Source organism: Ambystoma mexicanum, chromosome 2p (genome assembly GCF_040938575.1).
Source record: "Ambystoma mexicanum isolate Mex_15411 chromosome 2p, UKY_AmexF1_1, whole genome shotgun sequence".
Taxonomy (NCBI): domain Eukaryota; kingdom Metazoa; phylum Chordata; class Amphibia; order Caudata; family Ambystomatidae; genus Ambystoma; species Ambystoma mexicanum.
In genome coordinates, this window is record NC_090923.1 from 228,194,328 (window position 1) to 228,213,100 (window position 18,773).

The window sequence follows — 18,773 nt, forward strand, 5'->3', positions numbered from 1 at the left end:
CTCGTTGGAGGCCAAAGTATGCCTGCTCAAGGAATTTGCTGTTACATTCTCTCTTCCAGCCAGATGAGCTGCTGTCAGAGACATTGTTCTCCAGTACCCAGAAACACAGTCACATTACTTCTCTGCATAGAGCAAGGATCCCACACCACATCATTTGTTGAGGTAAGGCAAGGCCACTGTGCTGTTTCAGGATCAGCACAGTCATGCATTTTACAGAGGGGTTGACCGAGGGGAGGCACGCGACAAGGGCAAGACTGTTTGCCCTCAGCTCCAGCAGGTTGATGTGTTCCTGAGACTCTGAGGGAGACCACAGTCTGCACAGTCGGTCTGCATCCCAAACAGTCAGAGATGCGTCCGTGACCAGTGTCACCTGGGGTCAAGGTTGACGAAACACCTCTCAGCAAGTTGTCTCGTATGCCTCACCATGCAACATCCTGAGCCACCTGGTCCAGAGCCTGCAAAAGGTGCAACATGTGGACCCGAGACTGACCATTGGCAACGGAGAAGCCACTGAAGAAAACGCATGCACCGCCGCCAACACTAGGATGCAGGAGGCCAAGAGGTCCAGAAGGCGCAAGAAAGCCAAGGCCAGACTTGTTCCTGGGATTGGAAGAGATTGACCCTCTCAAAGATGTTTGCCAGTCGGTAATCAGGCGGGAAAGCCATGCCGAGGCGAGTGTCCAAAACCTTTCTAATAAATCGGAGGGACTAAGACGACAAAAAGCCAAGGCTTTGGAATAGTGTGCATGTGCGGAGAAGATACTCTGCCACATGATTTGGGGACCGGACTCAGGCAAGACAGTCATCCAGGAATGGAAAGGCATGAATTCCCTCCTGAGGCGAGCTGCCACCACTGCCAGCAGCTTGGTGAAAATCATGGGAGCAGAAGAAAGACCAAACGGCAGGAATTTGAACTGGTAGTGATGTTGGTCCACCACAAACCTCAGTTACTTCCTGTGCTTTTGATGAATTGGCATGAAGAAGGTGGCACCCTGAAGGTCTTGCAATACCAACCAGTCCTGCAGATCGAGGGCTTGCAGAATCTGAGCCAGTGTAGCTATCTTGCACTTGTCCGTGCGCAAGAACAAGTTCAGCAGCCACAGACCCAGAATGCGATGCAAGCCTCTGTCCTTTTCCAGCACCAGAAAATAGGTTAGGTACCACTCAATAACTCGTCCAGAGCAGGCTACCAACACTATCGCACTTTTGAAAGAAGCCGACTGACCCCCTACAGGAGGATAGGGTCCAGAGACAATGAGGGTAGCTTGAGTGCCGTGGTATGGTAGGCGCTGTAGGAACAGGAGTAAATACCTCTGTTGGATGACCTGCAAGGCTCAAACATCGAATGTGGTACTGGACCATTCGGGCTGAACATGGCAAGCCGCTGCCCCACCGGAGTTTAGTGGCATAGCCGGTCACTGAGGTTTAGCACTCTGAAGAGGGGAGGGGAAAGTGGCCGCGGATACACCTCCACCTCTTGGGAATCACCTACCTGGCAATCTTCCCTGGGCAGACTGACCACAGCCTCTTGGGACATAAGCTGGAGAGGGACAAAAAAAAAAACACCCCAACATGGAGGGATGTTGCACGGCAAGGCCCAAGGACGTAGCCATCGCCTTCGATGACTGGACCTTCTGCACAGCATCATCAGCATTAGCTACATCAAAAAGCATGTCAAACAGATTAGCTGGCACACTGGCTGCAAATCGCGACGTCCACAGCCAAGAGTGTCATCTGTCACCATACTCATGGCAATGGACCTGCCAACAAAAAACGCAATTTACAGTCCTGATTGCAACATCGGGCAGGCAGCCTCTTTGCCATCAGTGACTAAGGACAGATAGTTTAGCCAATGCGCAAGAGGTATTCATGGCCCACAGGGCAAGACTGCCTGTTGCCAACAACTTCTTACCCCAGGTGTCAAACCACTTGCTTTGCCCGTCAAATGGAAAGGAAGGAAAGTTAGATGTGTTCAGGCTAGCCATGGCAGCCTGGATCACTAAACTCTCCGGTATGGTGTGAGTGGAGAGAAACATCGGGTCCGATGGGGCTAAATGGTGCTTCTTAGCCAGTTCCCTTTCCGCTGCTGGAACAAAGGCAGGTATTTCCCACAATTCCAGCACGGGGCATCCACTGCCACATTGAAGGGCAGCAGTGTCTCCTTTTTGGAGGTATCACCGAAGATATTGCATAGTTTGCACTAAACTTGGATCTGGACCCAGCTGAAAGCCCTAGAGTATTGGCCACCTTAGCCATTAAGTGCTGAAAAGCATCTTGAGGCTTTCCTGGCATAGGAGCAGGCAGGGTGTCCATCTCCGGGGAGTTATCGATATCACCAGCGACCTGCAGCTGCTCGGCTAGTCCCAGTACATACTCACCATCCCATTGAACTCCTCATGGAAATCGCTTACCTCCCTATAAACCAGGGGTTCAAACCCAAAGGGAACTTGGTCACCCTCCTCATCACAGATGTCATACATTTTAGACTTGAAGGTGTCCATAGGGAGTGGAGTATTTTCCAGTGGAGCCCTGGTGTTAACGATGTTGATCGGTGGCGACAAAAAGTCAGAACCACCACCTGGGCTTAGACGCCCTAAGACAGGGCCTGACGGCGCAGAGGATCCTTGGGAGTCCTCTGGTCCAGGCCTGAGCTCATGGGCATGCAGGAGTGGGCCCCAGCGGGTACCATACCATTTGCAACAGAAGCAATTGGACCAGTCGGCACTGCAGCGAGCCGATGGTGCCGCCGCCAAAGGTGCTGATGCCGGTGCCTTGCTAAAAAAATATATATCATCCTAAGGAGGATGTTCTTCCATGCCTCCTGTACATAGGCCGGTCGCTCTGGAGAATACTTGGACTGGTGGCTGCTCTTTTCCGAGGAAGAAGAGTGTTGTTGAAAGGACTCAGGGATCAGGACCTCTTACGATGCTGCTTCTTTTCCTTTTCCCTGCAAGGAGCTGCCCTTCTGGGAGGGCGGAGAATGGGGGGAAGGGCTCATGTGCGATCTCGAATGAGACCATGGAACCTGAACACGTTTTCCGTGTGGAAGAACGTGAAGATCTTTGCCCCTCTTTCCAGAGGGACTTCGGGTGCATGGATAGGCACGAAACGCAATCCTGGGTCCTTCATCCTTCAAATACCGGGCCAGATGTCATATCTGTGCCAAGCCGGATGTCCGCATTAATAGGTGACGTTACACCATCCCCATTGTGGTCCTGAACGGTCCCACAGTCAACTGAGTCAAGCTCAAATTGTAGTATCTTGGGGGAAGCCTACTTGCCATAGAGTATTAATGCCAGAAAACCCACTTTCATATCCACTCAGGGATGTGTTCTACTGCGTTGGCTACCGCGTAACAAAGGCCAAAAGACATTTTTTCCAGAGAGCAGGACGCACTCACTGCTCAGAATGCATTGCTACCCCGAGGCAAACACCTAACAGCAGGGGTATGGTCTTACTTTCTCAGTCAGCAGAACAGAAGAAATGGGTGGACCAAAAGGGCAGATCAGGTGGGGCTTGGCAATGATTTCTTGCCAGTTCCAAGCTCACTGCAGGTGTAGAGGAGAGCCATTCCCAAACCTCTAGCACCAAAGCTCCCCAGCTATGTGATATGGTAGCAAGTTCTACTTGGGCCCTTTGTCCAGAATGTCAGTCAATTCAAAAAGGACTTTGTCTGGACAGAGCTCATAACCCCAGGGTGTCAGCAACCTTGCTCATCAACCTCTGGAAGGATGCCAAAGGTCAGCCTGGTGTCGGAGCTGGAAGAATATCCAACTCCTGGTAGGTGTCATGACTGTTGGCCTCTTGAGGTTCCGGGGCCATGAGTTGGATGTTGTCTCCCTCCCCATTAAACGCCTCTGGGAAGTCTTTCCTCTGTGGAGTCCATGTGTTCCATGCCAAAGGGTATTATTATGCCCTCATAAATCTGGCTAATTGAAGTTCTAATTGACCTCAAAGGAAGGTGGTCGTACTCAAGAGAGGCTGTGGTGCCATCAGAGATGAAGACAAGGGCGGAATCACTGCTAAGTACTTGACGACCAAAGGCAGAGCCTGTTTGTCAGGAGATCTAATCACTGGCATCACTGGCATGGTTCACCTGCTGGTATCCTTCCCTTTAGTGGTACCGCGGTGGGTCCTAAAGCAGTCAGCACCAGGGCCTTGGCAAAGAGTTCAAGCATCTTCAAGTGGAAGTTTTCACATTCCTCCAGGGTGGATGTTAGGGGTGAGAGCTAGTACCTGCAGCACTGTTTCCAGGGAGCCTCTGGAGCAAGGACTACTATTCCTTGAGGATGATCAATAATGATGGTGGAAGATCCCAAGGGAGAGCGAGAACGCTTGCATCTTCGGGTCTTGCTTTTTTGTCCTTGGATAAACGCCCGACCCCGCGCCTGCGTCCTCCACCGAGGAAGAGTGCTCTCACCAGCCTCCTTGTGGAAGTACGTAAAGAGTTTAGAAACACTTCCCCGGAGGGCCTTGGGAGGCATGGATTTGCAAGACCTGTAATAGTTTACGGCATTCCTCCCCACTCAGCGGTGCACACATATGCAATGTGAATCCGATAAGATCTGCCTGACGCAATCCACGCAAGTTTTGAAAACTGAGACCATAGCAGGATGAGTATTTTTTCAATTAAAAGAAAAATTGTTTTCCCAAGCATGCAAAGTGAACAGAAAAAAGAAAAGCTCATAGTGTGCAGTGCCTCAATATATACTGGTCCATACGTCATGTCCGAGGTGGGGCTCAGAAATGACATGGAAACTTGCTGTGCCCTCTGGTGTCAGAAAAATCTCCGAAGCTCAGCTGCGCTGAGGACAGGATATCAGATGTGGAATCTGTGGGAGGAAGGAATCCCTTAGAAACAATGATCAGCCATACCTTACAACCGACACACACGAGACACCACAGTAACGTTAAGTCACAATTTAATGTTAAGGGATTAGCCATCAAGTAGATGTAACTTTATTAAGGTAATTATCCTTAATGAAGTAAAAATAAAAAACACATACGATTTTGAAATACATACCAGGCTCTATCAAGTTTAAGTGACTTCTGTTAAGCACATCCAAGTCTGAAAATGTTTCTTTTCATTTTTACATCATAATCTAAACATCAGGAATCCTCAACTACCCCCCCAATCTCCCTCATGGGCAGGCGTTCTACATGATGGGGACCCTACCTAGATTATCCAGCACACTCCTTGTGGACTGAAGGCACAAGACTTTGATAGTATTAGGATTAATGGGATACTGAGGGGATTTCTGTGGGAACGGAAGACCCCTAGTGTGAGATTGGAGAAAGGGTATAACTTGTTGGGAATGGGGGCGGGGTCTGCCCAACTTGAAACTTTACTACTGGGTGATACAGCTGTCCATAGTGAATGTGTGGGCTTATAGGGGAGGGAGAAACACCCTTGTCGATATGGAACTGACGCTGATAGGTAGGGACGGATGGGAGGGTCTCCTATATGGGTCAACTCGAGGTAAAGGAGGTCTGCCCCTCACAGCAGTAATGGGAATCCTGGTCACAGAATCACACATATCTAGGGTGGGGGAGAAAACTCACGTGCAAGCCTAAACTCTGGGGTAACAGACCAATGAGAGGGAATCAAAAGCTTAGATTGGGCGTGGAAGGACAGAGGGACCAGGACACTGGGGGAAGTAGTTTCCTTAGAAGCGATTAAATCATGTCAGGAGTTGCAGGATGCCTGGAGGTTGCACAGACAGAACCATTATAAGTATCAGCAGCTTAGGCATGTACTACAACCGACCAAGGATAGGCAGGAGAGGCTCCCCCAGACCCTGGAGCGGAATGTTTTAGATGGGGAGGTTGAGGGGAAGCAGCAGTATGCAGTTGTGTGTTCAGTGCTGCCCGTGAGAAATCCTGCTGCCCGTGGAAGATCCTGTTCACCTGGAAGTCTTTCTCCATTGTATGTGCCTCGGAGGAGTCAGTCAGCACACGTCCAGAAATATTCGCTGCAGGCACGGAGGGCACGCGGTGTGCAGCTGTGTGTACACTGCCGAGAGCCTTGTGCCCATCATATAAAAGGATTCCTCGCTGCTTCAACTTTGCTACAGTGACAGAGACGACTCCTCTACGGTGAGTACGCATAGCGCAGGAAACAGTGAGTGTAACATCATATCTAGCTCACCAATTGTTATGAATCTCTGCAGTCACGGAAGGGGAGGGCCGATGAATCTTCCAAGCTCGTTGCCTCCCTCCGACATGGAGAACCTATGTAATGAGTTTGACACGCCTTTGGGCTCCATGGAAAGTCTAATTATGAGTGGGGAATCTGAGGCAATGGTACAGACAACTAGTATGAAGCCACAGGAACTATAACCAGGTCTAGACTTTACCCTCACTTTAACCAACATTAAAACAAAAATATCAGAGTTTTTTCTTGTGCTAACGTACAAATACTGGGATTTGAAACATCGTCAGGAAGCAAGTCACAACCAGAAAACAAGCTAAATACATAAATGCTTAAAACTGCCCCTTGCTTGTTGAGTCTTTGCTGATGGGTGATTGTGGAGAGAGTGTTACTCAGTCTGAAAGCAGTAACTCTCATGACTCATTGGCAAATAGCCCAGAGCTTTTTAACAACCCTGCTTGTGAAGTGTAATCAGCGTTAAATTAATCTTCAGTTTTATTGAGCTGAGTATTCAAACCCTCCAATGGCGGACTTGGGACCTTAAATACTGGGGGCCTTATATTTTGTCATCTTTGGTGAAGATTGACATTTTAAAGACTGAAGTCTGTGTAAATATGTAACAATTGCAGGAAATTCAGGGGACATTGGTTTCTATCTCCAAGAAGGAAAAAGTCAGGTGCTTCTTTAAAAATAATGTCTTGGCCATTGTGTTGAAATTAGTAGATATGCACAAGGAATTTCGAATCATGCACTCTCATGAGAACGTCTTGGATATTGCAGAAAAAACAGAGGAGATCAAAAAATCTATTTCTCTTGCGTTGAACCAGCCCTAACAAAATGATGTGTCTGTAAATTACCCATATCAGAGTCCTGTTAACATTCAACTTGATGACCCAAACACTGTGAATGAGGTGGACAACAGAGTTTTGTCTACTTAAATGAATGAAAGAACTGTACTAAATCCTTCTCCCATTCAATTGTTGGATCGGTCTTTCTATCCGGATACTTCGATAGAATTAATAGAAGAACTTTTGTGATTAGGATCAATCATTTACAATTTAGAGTAGTCAGTGGTTATAGTCCATCCCTACTTGGCCCTGGAAATGAAACAAGAGTGCCAAAAAAGATGAAATGGAAGGAGAAGAATCTTATAAAGAAGTGGCATCACAGAGTAAAAACTCAAAAATTAAGAAAGCCATAATGAAAATCTTCTTTGAAGTTTGTGAGATCGTTGAATCTTCAATTAGAGCATGAAGAACAACCGTTACGAAATGCAATTAAGGGTACGCTTAAGATGTCCCTGCTATATAATAAATGTAGTGGTGCACAAAAATCTAAGGTTGTATCTCAAATGGCATCACAGTACTCTTTGAATGACATCTTGGAAATACTTTATTCCCCATGGATCAGGAAGAAGCATCCTCGAGTTCTTTGTGTAATCCTGTATTGTCAACATTACTGCCTGCACACGGTTATCCCTCGGATTATACTGGCAAATTAAACACTAAAGAGGTGGGGGTCCAGTCTTATGATCCCTCAGTGAGTAAAGAGGTTGATAAGATTGAACATGTGCAAATATGGCATGTCAAATGGAATTGGAAAACCCCTGCCCCACGTCCTATGAAAAAACATTTACCTGGAGTATGGTTGGGCAAGGGACTTCCAACAATGGGAATCATGCCAGAGGAAATCAGTTGTACAATTTCATACTACAGAGCAAGCGGTTAAAAACCTGCACTTGGCAAATTCATCAAACACTGTACCACCTGATTTGTCCCTTACTAGTTTCTTTTTGAGGGCCATTTCTACACAGGAGGAGGTTGTAACCTTGAATAGAAGTACTGTTTTGGGTATCTACGGGTATCTTACATGAAATTCCCCGTCTAAAAGCGATAGCAAACAAGGATATTGTTTTGATCGATTTCTGTGACAACAGGAGAAGGGATCTTGTGGCTGTTACGGTTAGCTCACGGCTAATCAGAGAACTAATTTCAGCATCTACAGATTAATACTGATTAAGAGGTTTAGACATCTATACTAGTCAAAGATAGATATTAAGTTATCCACCTACAAAGGGGAATGACGTGCACACCTTTGTTGGGTATGAAAACGTCATTCTCAAAAGATCAGATTAAGGCGTGGGTAGTAACAATGGAACTATCTGAGAGTGTAGATTTCAGTTCAGTGGAGGACTGGTCACGGCTGTCCCAGTCGTTGGGAGGTCAAACCAGGGGGGTTTGAATGCAAAGACCGTGTTTTTAGCGTTTGTTCAAGAATTCTCAAGGGTTCCACGATTTACTTAATTCAGAGGATACGTGTGAGGAACTATGTAAGCACGACCTTATCCTTCAAGAAAGGTTTTTGAAATGTTTTTGTTTGACAAAGTCTTATTGTGGACGGGGGTATTGGGGGTTTCACATCTGCCAACAATTTCCACTCAAAAGCCTATCAGGCAGTCCTAAGGGGGGACTACACATAGCGGCCAGAGAAGATAATGTGTACAAACTGGACGAACTGAAAAGTTCCATGTACGGTGCCTTGGCAGTTCATGCTACACTGAAGGAATATGGCCATCATTTGTTTATAATTCATGTGTATTATAGTTACACAGAGAAGTCACAATTATAATGGATCATTTGAATGATATTCTGAGTGAATGGTTAGAGTTATGTGCACAAGGGTTGATAAATATTGCAGGGCATTTTAATGCAAAATGTTTAAGTACCCCTGAAAGTCAGGCAGCACTAAAGGAAATAGCACAAAATAATTCAGTTACAATAGTTCAAGAAGCAAAAAGGGAAAAAATGGACAACATTTTTTAAAGATTGGAATTTCTGTGTGGTCAGTGCGGAACAAAAAGGTGAATATTAGGTTAACACTTGGAAAAGCGGGACTAGTACATCTATTACTGACTTTATAATTATATTGGACAGTTTGTGGTTAGATTATCATTTTAAAATAGTTGAAGGATATCCCAAAAACCATGCAAGATTGGAGGCTAGTTTTCCTAAACTCACTCAATCACTACATAATGATCAAATGGAATTGGTTGAGGTTTCTCGGGGCAGAAATAGATTGATTTGGGCTCCTAATGCCATGTTTTAATATAATAATCGTATTGGGGAGAACTGCTTGATGAGAAAGGAGAAGTAAATAGGATTATGTGCTCTTTACAACACTTAGCTGTTTTTATAAAGAATTATTTATCCCCCCCAGGAAATTAAGTGAATTTAAGAATAGCCCCCTATAATGCTGATATACAGTACCATAAACAAATGTATAGGAACGTCGGAAGATATAAGCGTATAGGAAGGCCCTCCATGAATATTGAAATGAAAAAGCTAAAACAATGTCATAAAAATAGAGCCCAAGCTATACAGGCTTTGGTGTATCAGAAGGAGGGTCAAAAGATGCTTTCATGCCTTATGGCAAAAAGGGAAATAAACTACTGAAAATTAATAAAAAAGAAAAGATGACTTTCAATGCTTGGCACAGTCAAATCCCATCTCTGTACTCACCTGGGTCCATTATTTAATGGAATTATATGAACAACGCGAAGGCAATTTGGCAGCCTAGAATAGAATTAAAGAAGAATCCTGGCTTTTGAAACCAACGCCAGCCAAATGGAAAAAACAGAGTAGCAATTCAAGGGTGCCAAATCCTAATGGACTCTGTAATAAAGTAATTAAAAGGAGATTCAGCAATGTGGGCAGACATTTTATGCAGCTTTTTTTCAATTATCTCACTGGAAAGGTGAGTGGGGTTCCCCTTTAAATTATGGGAATATTGTGCTGCTAGACGCAGATTCGAAGATTTTTGCGTTAGTGGTTTTAATGTCACTTAAAACATTGGCAAATGAGAACGCGATTTTAATGCGAACCAGGTGAGTTTAAGAGCTGCGTGGCTACAACAGTAGCAGGGTGGATGATGTATTTTGCCCAGCGTCTTGCTTGGGAGGACGTAGCGAGGGAAGTGTTAGTAATTACAGTAGACGTCTCTCTGGCTTTTGACTGATGGAATAGAGATACATTGTGGTCAGAAATGGGGATTACAGTCTGGTCTTTTAGCAGTTTTAATTTATTTACATGAAGATACAGTGTTAAAAGTGAGACTAAACTAAGATGGCATAGTGTCGGCTACAATCCCGACTTAGGTTTTCAAAAAGGCTGTATTTTAGCTCCCTTCTAATTTATATTTATAAGGCCGATTTGGAACGGGGGGTCATCTGACGCCTGTGTAGTTCTTAGCCCCTTCTGTGTTAGGTACAAAAATCTAGTGGCTTACCTACGGCAACATTATAAAGCGGGACTGTACTAAGGTTGTATCTTAAAGATTGAGAGTTTTAACATGTACTGTAAAAATGATAAATGCTCGTAAATCTCAGATATTAGTTTTGTCAGCGGGCCAAAGAAGTAAAACAGGTAGTTGGTTGCTAGAAGGGACAACAGGTGGACAATATGCAATATCTTGGTTTTAGGCTCTATTCTAACCCAGGAAAAATAGCGATTTTAGAGGTTTTTTATGGTAAAGCATTGTCAGTTGTAATACAAATAAGAATGTTTTATTTTAGATATGGAACATTGTCTTTTGTTCCAAAAGCTATCCCTACATTAATTTATGGAGCCGAAATTCAGCATAGTTTATTGGACGAGGATTTTAAACATCTAGAAGGTTTTAGATGCAAAAGAGTTTTAAGACTACCAAGGTCAATACCAGTAAGCGTTATTAGATTTGAGCTAGGGCTTTTCTCATTGGAAGCACATATTTTATGGAAGAAAGTTTTATTGTGTCAAATTTAAAAATCACCCAGAAAATGTGTTTTTGCACGTATTAATGAAAATGATTCAATGCTGAAAAATATTCAATTGATTAAAACAATGGAAAAAATGGCAGCCTGTGGACAGAGAGGAGATTCCATGTGTGAGAACCCGGGAGCGCATAAACAAAGCTTCTGGCTTAGTGGCTGGTGCAGAGCTTGTGATACTTTGGGTAACTATAAACGTTATGGCATTTTAATGACTGCCCATAAATGGTTAGGAAGTGTGCAAAATATCTTTCCCGATTCCCTTCATTGAAGTTTAGAAACACTATTAACATTTAGGCTTGATATCCTTCCTACAAGGTATAACTGTTTTTGATGGAAGAAACTGAATTGCGATTCAGACAAGTGTAGATTTGGTTAGAAAGAAAGTAAAACGTTGCATCATTTACTACTCAAGTGCGAGGCCTTGATAGACCAGCGACAGACTTTTTTTGGAAAATACATACGTGAGGCTAGTCTGAATACAGGACCTACATTATGATATATATTTGTCATCACTGCCTTTCCAATTGAGTAAGGCTTTGTACCAATTTTTAAAATTGGTAAAGTAGAAGAAATGAGAGCATGTGATTACATAATTAATGAAAAAGAAAGTAGTATTATTGATCAAATTGTGTGTTTTATTATGTTAAGGATTTAGATGGGAAAATGGGAAATTTTAGTGGAATTGTTATGAAGTTATGCTATTGTGATTATGCTATTTATGTGGAACCTGACTTGCGGTCTGGGTGGGGAGTTGCAAGGGAAGAAGGGGGAGATAACAAGGGAACTAAACAGACCCTACACAATGGTAAAGGAGGACTTCCTGGGAGCGAAAGGGAGTTGGGGGGGGGGGGGGGTTGGATTTGGGTATGGAAGGACCTGCTTGTTGTTGTGAATAACCCTGCTTCTCCCATCAGAGAACACAACAGACGCAAATTTAAAGTAATTTTGAAATGTACTCTTCCAGTAGACCAAACAAGGAACAGCTAAAGAGTATCAAGAAGTGGTTTCATTTAATTATTTTTTTTAGCACTGCGGTCAGAATACGCCCTATTGATGCTCTTCCACAAAGTCATTTCTATAAACAAGCGGCCAAAACTAATAGAAGGTTAGTACAGAAGCTACATAACCTGTGTCACTCTACAAATGAGGAAATGTTTTTCATATTCTAAAACATGACTATGCTTACTAATACGTTTGAAAAGCAGCCGGAAAGGAAACCATTGTTAAGAGAAACCCACGACAATGATATGATGGCTGCTTAAAGATTTCTGCCAACTGAAAAAGCAGAACATACATTAATTGCTGCATAAAGCAACCCATGAAAAGGAAGTGATTTCCAATTCTTTCATCACAGAAACCAAGCTTTAGTCCAACCACAAGTGAATATAAAGGTCAGTAAATAAGGAAAATAAAGGGGAACAAAAGAGCCCTAAAGACACAAATTTTGACCAAAAGAGTTATTTTAACATTGTCTAGACCAGACACTAACACAAATGTTGCTTTTTTGATTTTTACAGCACTTGAAAAATTGTGAAAAAACTGGGGATTCATTTGTTTGAACATTTTGTCAACCCGAAAAAGCAATACACTGTCCTGAAGAGGGCCACAACTAGAACAACAGAACACCAGGGATGGTGTTGATGTAACCTGTGTGCCGAAACATATGTAGACATCCCATAGTCACTTAAAACCAACGTGTCTTTTTTGCAGCACTAATACTCCTTATGCTGTACATTCATAGTATGTTTCCCCCCCAAAAAACGGCAAGACAATCAATATTCTGAATACAATTTGTCAAGGTGATCTGTTACAACTGTCACTATACTAACTTTAGACACCTCGAGTGAAAATGTGTTTTTGCTGGACTTTTTAGCATTTGTGTTTTTAATTTTGAATTCTTTTTAAATGTGTGAGGTGCCTTGTGGAAAGCACCCACCCTACATCAATGTGTGAAAAATGTATTGATTAAAAATGTGTTTTTACTTTGCTTACTCTTTGGAAAAAATGTTTTGTTCTATGTGAATTATAGATAGATGAAATAGATAATCTATCAGTATTCTTTTCCTTGTCCCTGATCTAATTCCAAGGTGGACTAAAAGAGGGGTAATCAAGCTTTTTTGTGCGTGTTCTTTGACACTTTATAATTAGTGCCTACTTTAGCTCAATTCCCCTTAAACAAAAAATTGAGACCTATCCTTTCTTACGCCTGCTCGACTAGGGAGGTCTTAGTCCGCAGCTGTGGAACCACAACACAACACTGCAGGTGCTTTCTTGCGCTCAACCTTTCTTAATATTTTGGAGTGTTGAGTAATAGACTATTTTTCACTTTTGACAGTCAAACAAACAAGGGTTTAGTATGAACAGTGGAATACACTCCCATCTAGAAAATTACACTAAGAATGTTTACTTCCTCCTGGGTGCTCTTACATAATTATCACAAAATTAGGTCAAACTGCCCCATTGAACTGATCTCTGAAGCAAACCATAGAACCCATCAAAAATGGTTTCTTACCTACATCGGAAAGCACCCTAATACAGCTTTCAACAGAGGCCTTCTGGACAGGCAGAAGCCAGTTGCAGTGGTACACCCGGAAAACTCCTTGTAATAGCTGCACGAAGACTGGCTGGCGGGTCTAAAATGGCAAAGTATTACAAGTGGTCAATCTTGGCCAAAAGGGAAATTATCCATCAATTAAATTTGACTGTGGGTGCAATATGCAATTCAATTCCTTTACCTCATATGGTCTGCAGTTTCCGAAATATACCAGTCCACAATTAAAGTGATTATCAAAATATTAGAAAACCCATCTGCTTAAGGAATGGAATATTTCTGAATTCACCAGTCCAAATGGAGCAACAATAAGTCATTTGGATCTTTAAAAGAGGTAAACAAAACAGAAGAAAATACCCCATACACTAGGGAGGCACAAGTGGCAAAAACCCAACTAAGGCAGGGTGCATAATGCTGTTATTGGAGTGTCCCCACGCTCTCCAGCTACATCAACTATCCACTTGACGTGAAGTGCAATCACCTTGGCACCAAGAAACCCATTTGTGTGAAACTGTGCTTTGCAAATCATAAGGATATATTCACTCATTTGGTTCCATCCATCAATAACGTGCAGATTACCACAGGCCGTAGTAGGTGCTCCTCTGCCAGCAGCAATGCCCCCAAAATCAGTCTCATAGCAGGGCTACTTCCAACAATGAGCATAGGGGGCATAGTGTGTATTGTTACTGACAGACTGGGTCACCCACTCATGCACAAGCACCCAAAGTGGCATATGAGAATAAATGTAAGTACCTCTACTAATTTGGCCAACATCGAAGGCTGTTACAAAAAAATATGTAATTAGATTAGTTTCAAAACTGACCCAGCGGCTGAAAAGGAACAAATGGCAAAGTGTGAGTAATTGCTGTTGCCAAAACAAGGGAAGAGTGAGGCAGACTGGATCGTCTATAAACATCAAGCAATGAAGTTGGCAGAAACAGCTGTGGTCTTCAAATGAAGATCACACAGGGGAATTCTCAGATTACCTCTTCACCCAAAGACATGCATGTCTGTCAGCCTTTATTTTATCTACCTGTCTGTCCTTTTCCAGACGATGCGTACAACCCACACATCCTACTAAAATCAGCTCTTCTGACTTGTTTGTGCAGCCTCTGACCAACTGTATGGCCACTCGCCATGAGTGGCAAAGGGAAGTATGCATCAATATGAATCACCACAACCCTTAATACTAGCCTTTGCTAGCGCCCCGTGCATTGCCCTCCACTTTCTCTAACCCTTCAAAGCCCACTCTTCTTTCAAGACCCCTTAAGTGTGCATTAAACCTTGAGTTCACTCAAACAACCTTTTTGTACTATTTTTTATAGAGTGCTTCCTTCTTGGAAATATATAATACTACTTTCATTTCATCTGCATAATATGTCCAAATCGCAACTTCCATCACTATCTAAAGAATTGTGCTTTTCATTAAATGGTGTTCTTTTCTGGTTGTGGACCCCATAAACTTAAGTCTTCCTTTAAAAACCCCAAAATTTCACTTTGAAGAGCTGTCCCAGAAACATTAAGATCTATTTGTCGATGTGGGATGAGTGAAATAGATTAAAAAGACAAACACTAAGCAAAGCAAAACTGCCCTGATGGTCCTGGAGTGAAGGGAAAGTAGCATCTCTAAATTCACAGCAGTCTAGAACTGCACTCACAACTGATTGTAGTCACAACTGCTTGGAAATATTAGGAAATGGTAAGTAGACAATGTAATGCAAAAATATTCCTCATTTCAAACTGAATTATTGTTGGATTCATTTTGCTGCAATACTCAACCTAGGATTTATATTGTAATGTGCAGACTACCTGAAGTAGCCTTCTCAGGCATGTCTCCAAAGTAAAGTTCATACCTGCAACGTGGTGCTTTGGTCTGAAAATGGCGAACTGAAGAATGTGTTGACGATGCTCATCACGGTCTCAGTTACGTATCGCTCCAGGATAATGTCGGCATGTTTCCGGTCACTTGTATTGTTGCAAACCTGAAAAGAAAAACATTTTTATCTTGCACCTGTATTGCCAATATTGCTCTCTCTTTTGTATCCACATGCAAAGATAGAGAGGACTTTGGAGTGACTCCAGTATGTCGTCTTAGGCGCGTTACCAAACCAATTCACTGGGAAAACTGTAATCCAATCGCAAAACTGAAGACTACTTCCAAGAGGTAAACTATTTCATGTAAACATTCAACTAAAAAGTAAAAAAAGTAAACCCATTCCAAAATTAGTTCATCTTATAAACATTTATATATCGCATCGTATGCCCAGGGGCATCATGGCGCTGCAGCAAGCTAGGGTAGTCAACTGAGGGGGGGGGGATCAGTTAAACAGAAGAGTCTTTAGAAGGTGTCAGAAGGAAATGTGATCTGGAGCAGCACGCATCGGCTGTGGAAGAGAATTGCAAGGCTTGGCTGCAACCACAGAAAACGTTGTAGCAGCAGTATATTATTCGTTATCGCACGTTAACAGATGTTTGATGACATTCACAAAGCCTTTTGTTAGGTCCAACAAATATTCTTTTATAGTGGACTTTCTTTTTTAATTATAGGTTTTGACTGTTCTTAGCAATGCTCGTTTTCACCAAGAATTGCTATAGGAAACTAGTAGGTCATATTAGAAAAACTGCAGTCTTCCACGTTCTTGTGCCAGGGTTATGGATGACTATGTGACCGATGGAAATGGTATTGTCCAGCTAACACATAGGGACATTTGCAGGATCAAGGGAAGTTGTCTCAATGAAGGGGCTGACACAGCTCTTCTGCGGGAAGAGCACTCAAGTAACATGTGACATATTACCTTACCCGGATAGGAGCATTAACAAGAGGTTCATGATGTGACCGTTTACAATGATCTGATATGTGGGGTGGGAGGTTCCTTCACACCAGAAGGCCTAAAGTGTAGTTATTGAATGTTCGTTGAGATTAGCTTGGAAGCAGTCACCAAATAACACGGTTTTAGATAGTTGGGTGGGTAGAAAGCCAATGGAGGCAGAAAGTTTGCCCATGGTCCCACCTCTGCTTCTAACCAGTAGCAGGCCAATGGGAGGGAACCTCCGTTCGATGTGGACGGCTACTGGACTGTTTTGAGATGGCCACACAAACTGTGTTCAATAACAGTGCATAAAAATACAAAAAAACGGTCTACGATTGGCTCCTCTATTATCATCTGACCTTCCTGGAAACGCTTGCACAAACTGTGAGAAACCTGAGGGCGCCCTCACTTTCTTCTGCCCAACATCCTCTGCTCAGGTGACCATGGAAAGGCCATTGCTCTTGGATCCCGACCCTGCAGGTAAACATGCGAGGGAGGATCACCTGGGTGGCAGTGATTTGGGGAATGGAGGGAGGGGATTCTTAGGTGAGACACAGTTTCCTTTTCATGATGAAAATTCAGTTCCAGAAGCTTTTATAGGTTACTATCGACCTACTGCCTTACCTTCCCTTTTGGAAATTACACTCAGAAACACCCTTATTATAAAAGGTCTAGAAACAGAACACCTCGAAGGACCTCTCTTTATATGGGCATGGTAAACACACCTCAAAATCCTGATGTTAAGTGAAGACACCTCAAACCTATGCCAGGGAGTATACAACTAGGAGTAATACCCCTTGTCATTCAGTCGCTTTCCCTTCCTTACACACCTACTAGCCCCACATTTACATACCTTAACAAGTGGGACAAGGAAGAGGCAACTAGGAGTAATGTACACTTCTAGTCAGTTTCACCACTATGGTACTGAGACGAGGAAGAGGATTATGGAAGGTCAGGCATGTCCTGTTAATTACTATAATTGTGGTCAGGCAAAAGTCTTGCACCTGCAACCAATTGAAAGTCCACAGGTGCATAAAGAGGTAGACGGAGGGAGGAAATGGGGGGAACCTGCCTGGTTAGAGGGTGGCAGCTGAGAGGTGAGGAGCAGGCTGGAGCAGGGACGACAGAGAGGACACTGTGTGTTGCCAGGGGGTGAGAGAGGTGCTGTGACCGTTAGAGGACCATAGCCCCAACTACCCATGACGCGTGTTCCCAGCTGGAGACTTCAAACGCTGCTGACCACTGCAGCAAGGTTTCCCGATAGCGTGTGCTGGTCGCTGGAGCTCCTGATGCTTACTCAGGAGGAAAGTGGAAGTCGGAGAAGCCTGCAGAGACGCCCAGCGGAGTACTGATGAGTGAGAGCGAGGGAGCACTCGTACTGGGGCGCTCCAGGGGTGGGAATTGGACATTTGCAAGTAGCGATTCAGCTAAAACCCTTAAGAGTTGGGTTTGGAACACTAAGGGAAGAATATTGAATACTGAGCAGACTACAAAGCACTTTTTTAAATGCAACAAAGTTTATTGAATACCAAACAAACTACAAAGTACCTTTTGAAATGTACCAAGGCATATGGAATATTGAATTGAAGAGTAAGATAAGTAAATCAGATGAAACTGTTGCACAAGTTAAAATCCCATGATCTACAGTTATGAACACTGTGAAAACCCATTCAGAAGCATTTGGTGAACTAAGTGAAAGCTCAAAGTAAGCACCATTGAATTAAGCAGAAAAGCAAGTGTGAAATACAAGTTGATGAAATAGAATGGACATTAAGAAAAGCCAAACACAGAGTAACTTGAAAACAAGGGGAGGTAAAGCCAAGAGACGACCATTGTGAAAGCTACAATGAATGTGAATCACTGACTCAGGTCCAGGGAAAAAAAACCTGTGTTGGCCAAGGAAAATCAAGAGCATCACAGAGTCCCAAGGGTTATTGGTCGAGTGACCTCTAATGGGTGGGCTGTGTGGTCTGAAAAATGCGTCTAGACTAATTAGCCATACTGGCGGAAGAACCAATGAAAGCGATGATACAAAGGCTATGCTGCATGACGATTGCTGAAGTGAAAGAAAGCAATAGTTTGAGCCATTTTAAGAGGCTAGAGGATTACAAGGTTAAACTGAATGCATTCATACAAGTCAGAGGCACACATAAGCTCTAGTGGAGGAGCTGCCTGCTTGGGGAAGTGACCCCTCACTCCGCCCCTCCAAGACTTTGGGAAGTGTGTTACAATTGGGGAAGGGAACTCCGAGGTTTCTTTGAACTGTGTTGCACTTGAGGAAGGAAACCCTGAGACATTTCGGTACTGTGTTGAACTTGGGGAAGGACCTTTTGGAACTATTGTTGGACTTGGGAAAGGTAAAACTGAAAAACAAGCCAGAGCTGGAAGAAGCTCAACACTTTACTTTTAATACTTTTTCTTTTAGTGCCGACATCCCTACACATTATATAGTTT

The 18,773-nt window shown here is 43.4% G+C and overlaps 1 protein-coding gene across 7 annotated transcripts in view; it reads right to left on the bottom strand.

The window, feature by feature from the left end:
- ITPR1 (inositol 1,4,5-trisphosphate receptor type 1) overlaps positions 1 to 18,773 on the bottom strand; it is a 3,145,915-nt gene that overhangs the window by 1,627,632 nt on the left and 1,499,510 nt on the right. For all 7 annotated transcript variants that reach the window (XM_069643506.1, XM_069643503.1, XM_069643505.1 and 4 more), the window contains 2 exons: positions 15,363 to 15,491; positions 13,471 to 13,591 (listed from right to left, as the gene is read on the bottom strand). In XM_069643506.1, the coding sequence (XP_069499607.1) occupies positions 13,471 to 13,591; positions 15,363 to 15,491 (250 nt within the window). The remainder of the gene's footprint in view (positions 1 to 13,470; positions 13,592 to 15,362; positions 15,492 to 18,773) is intronic.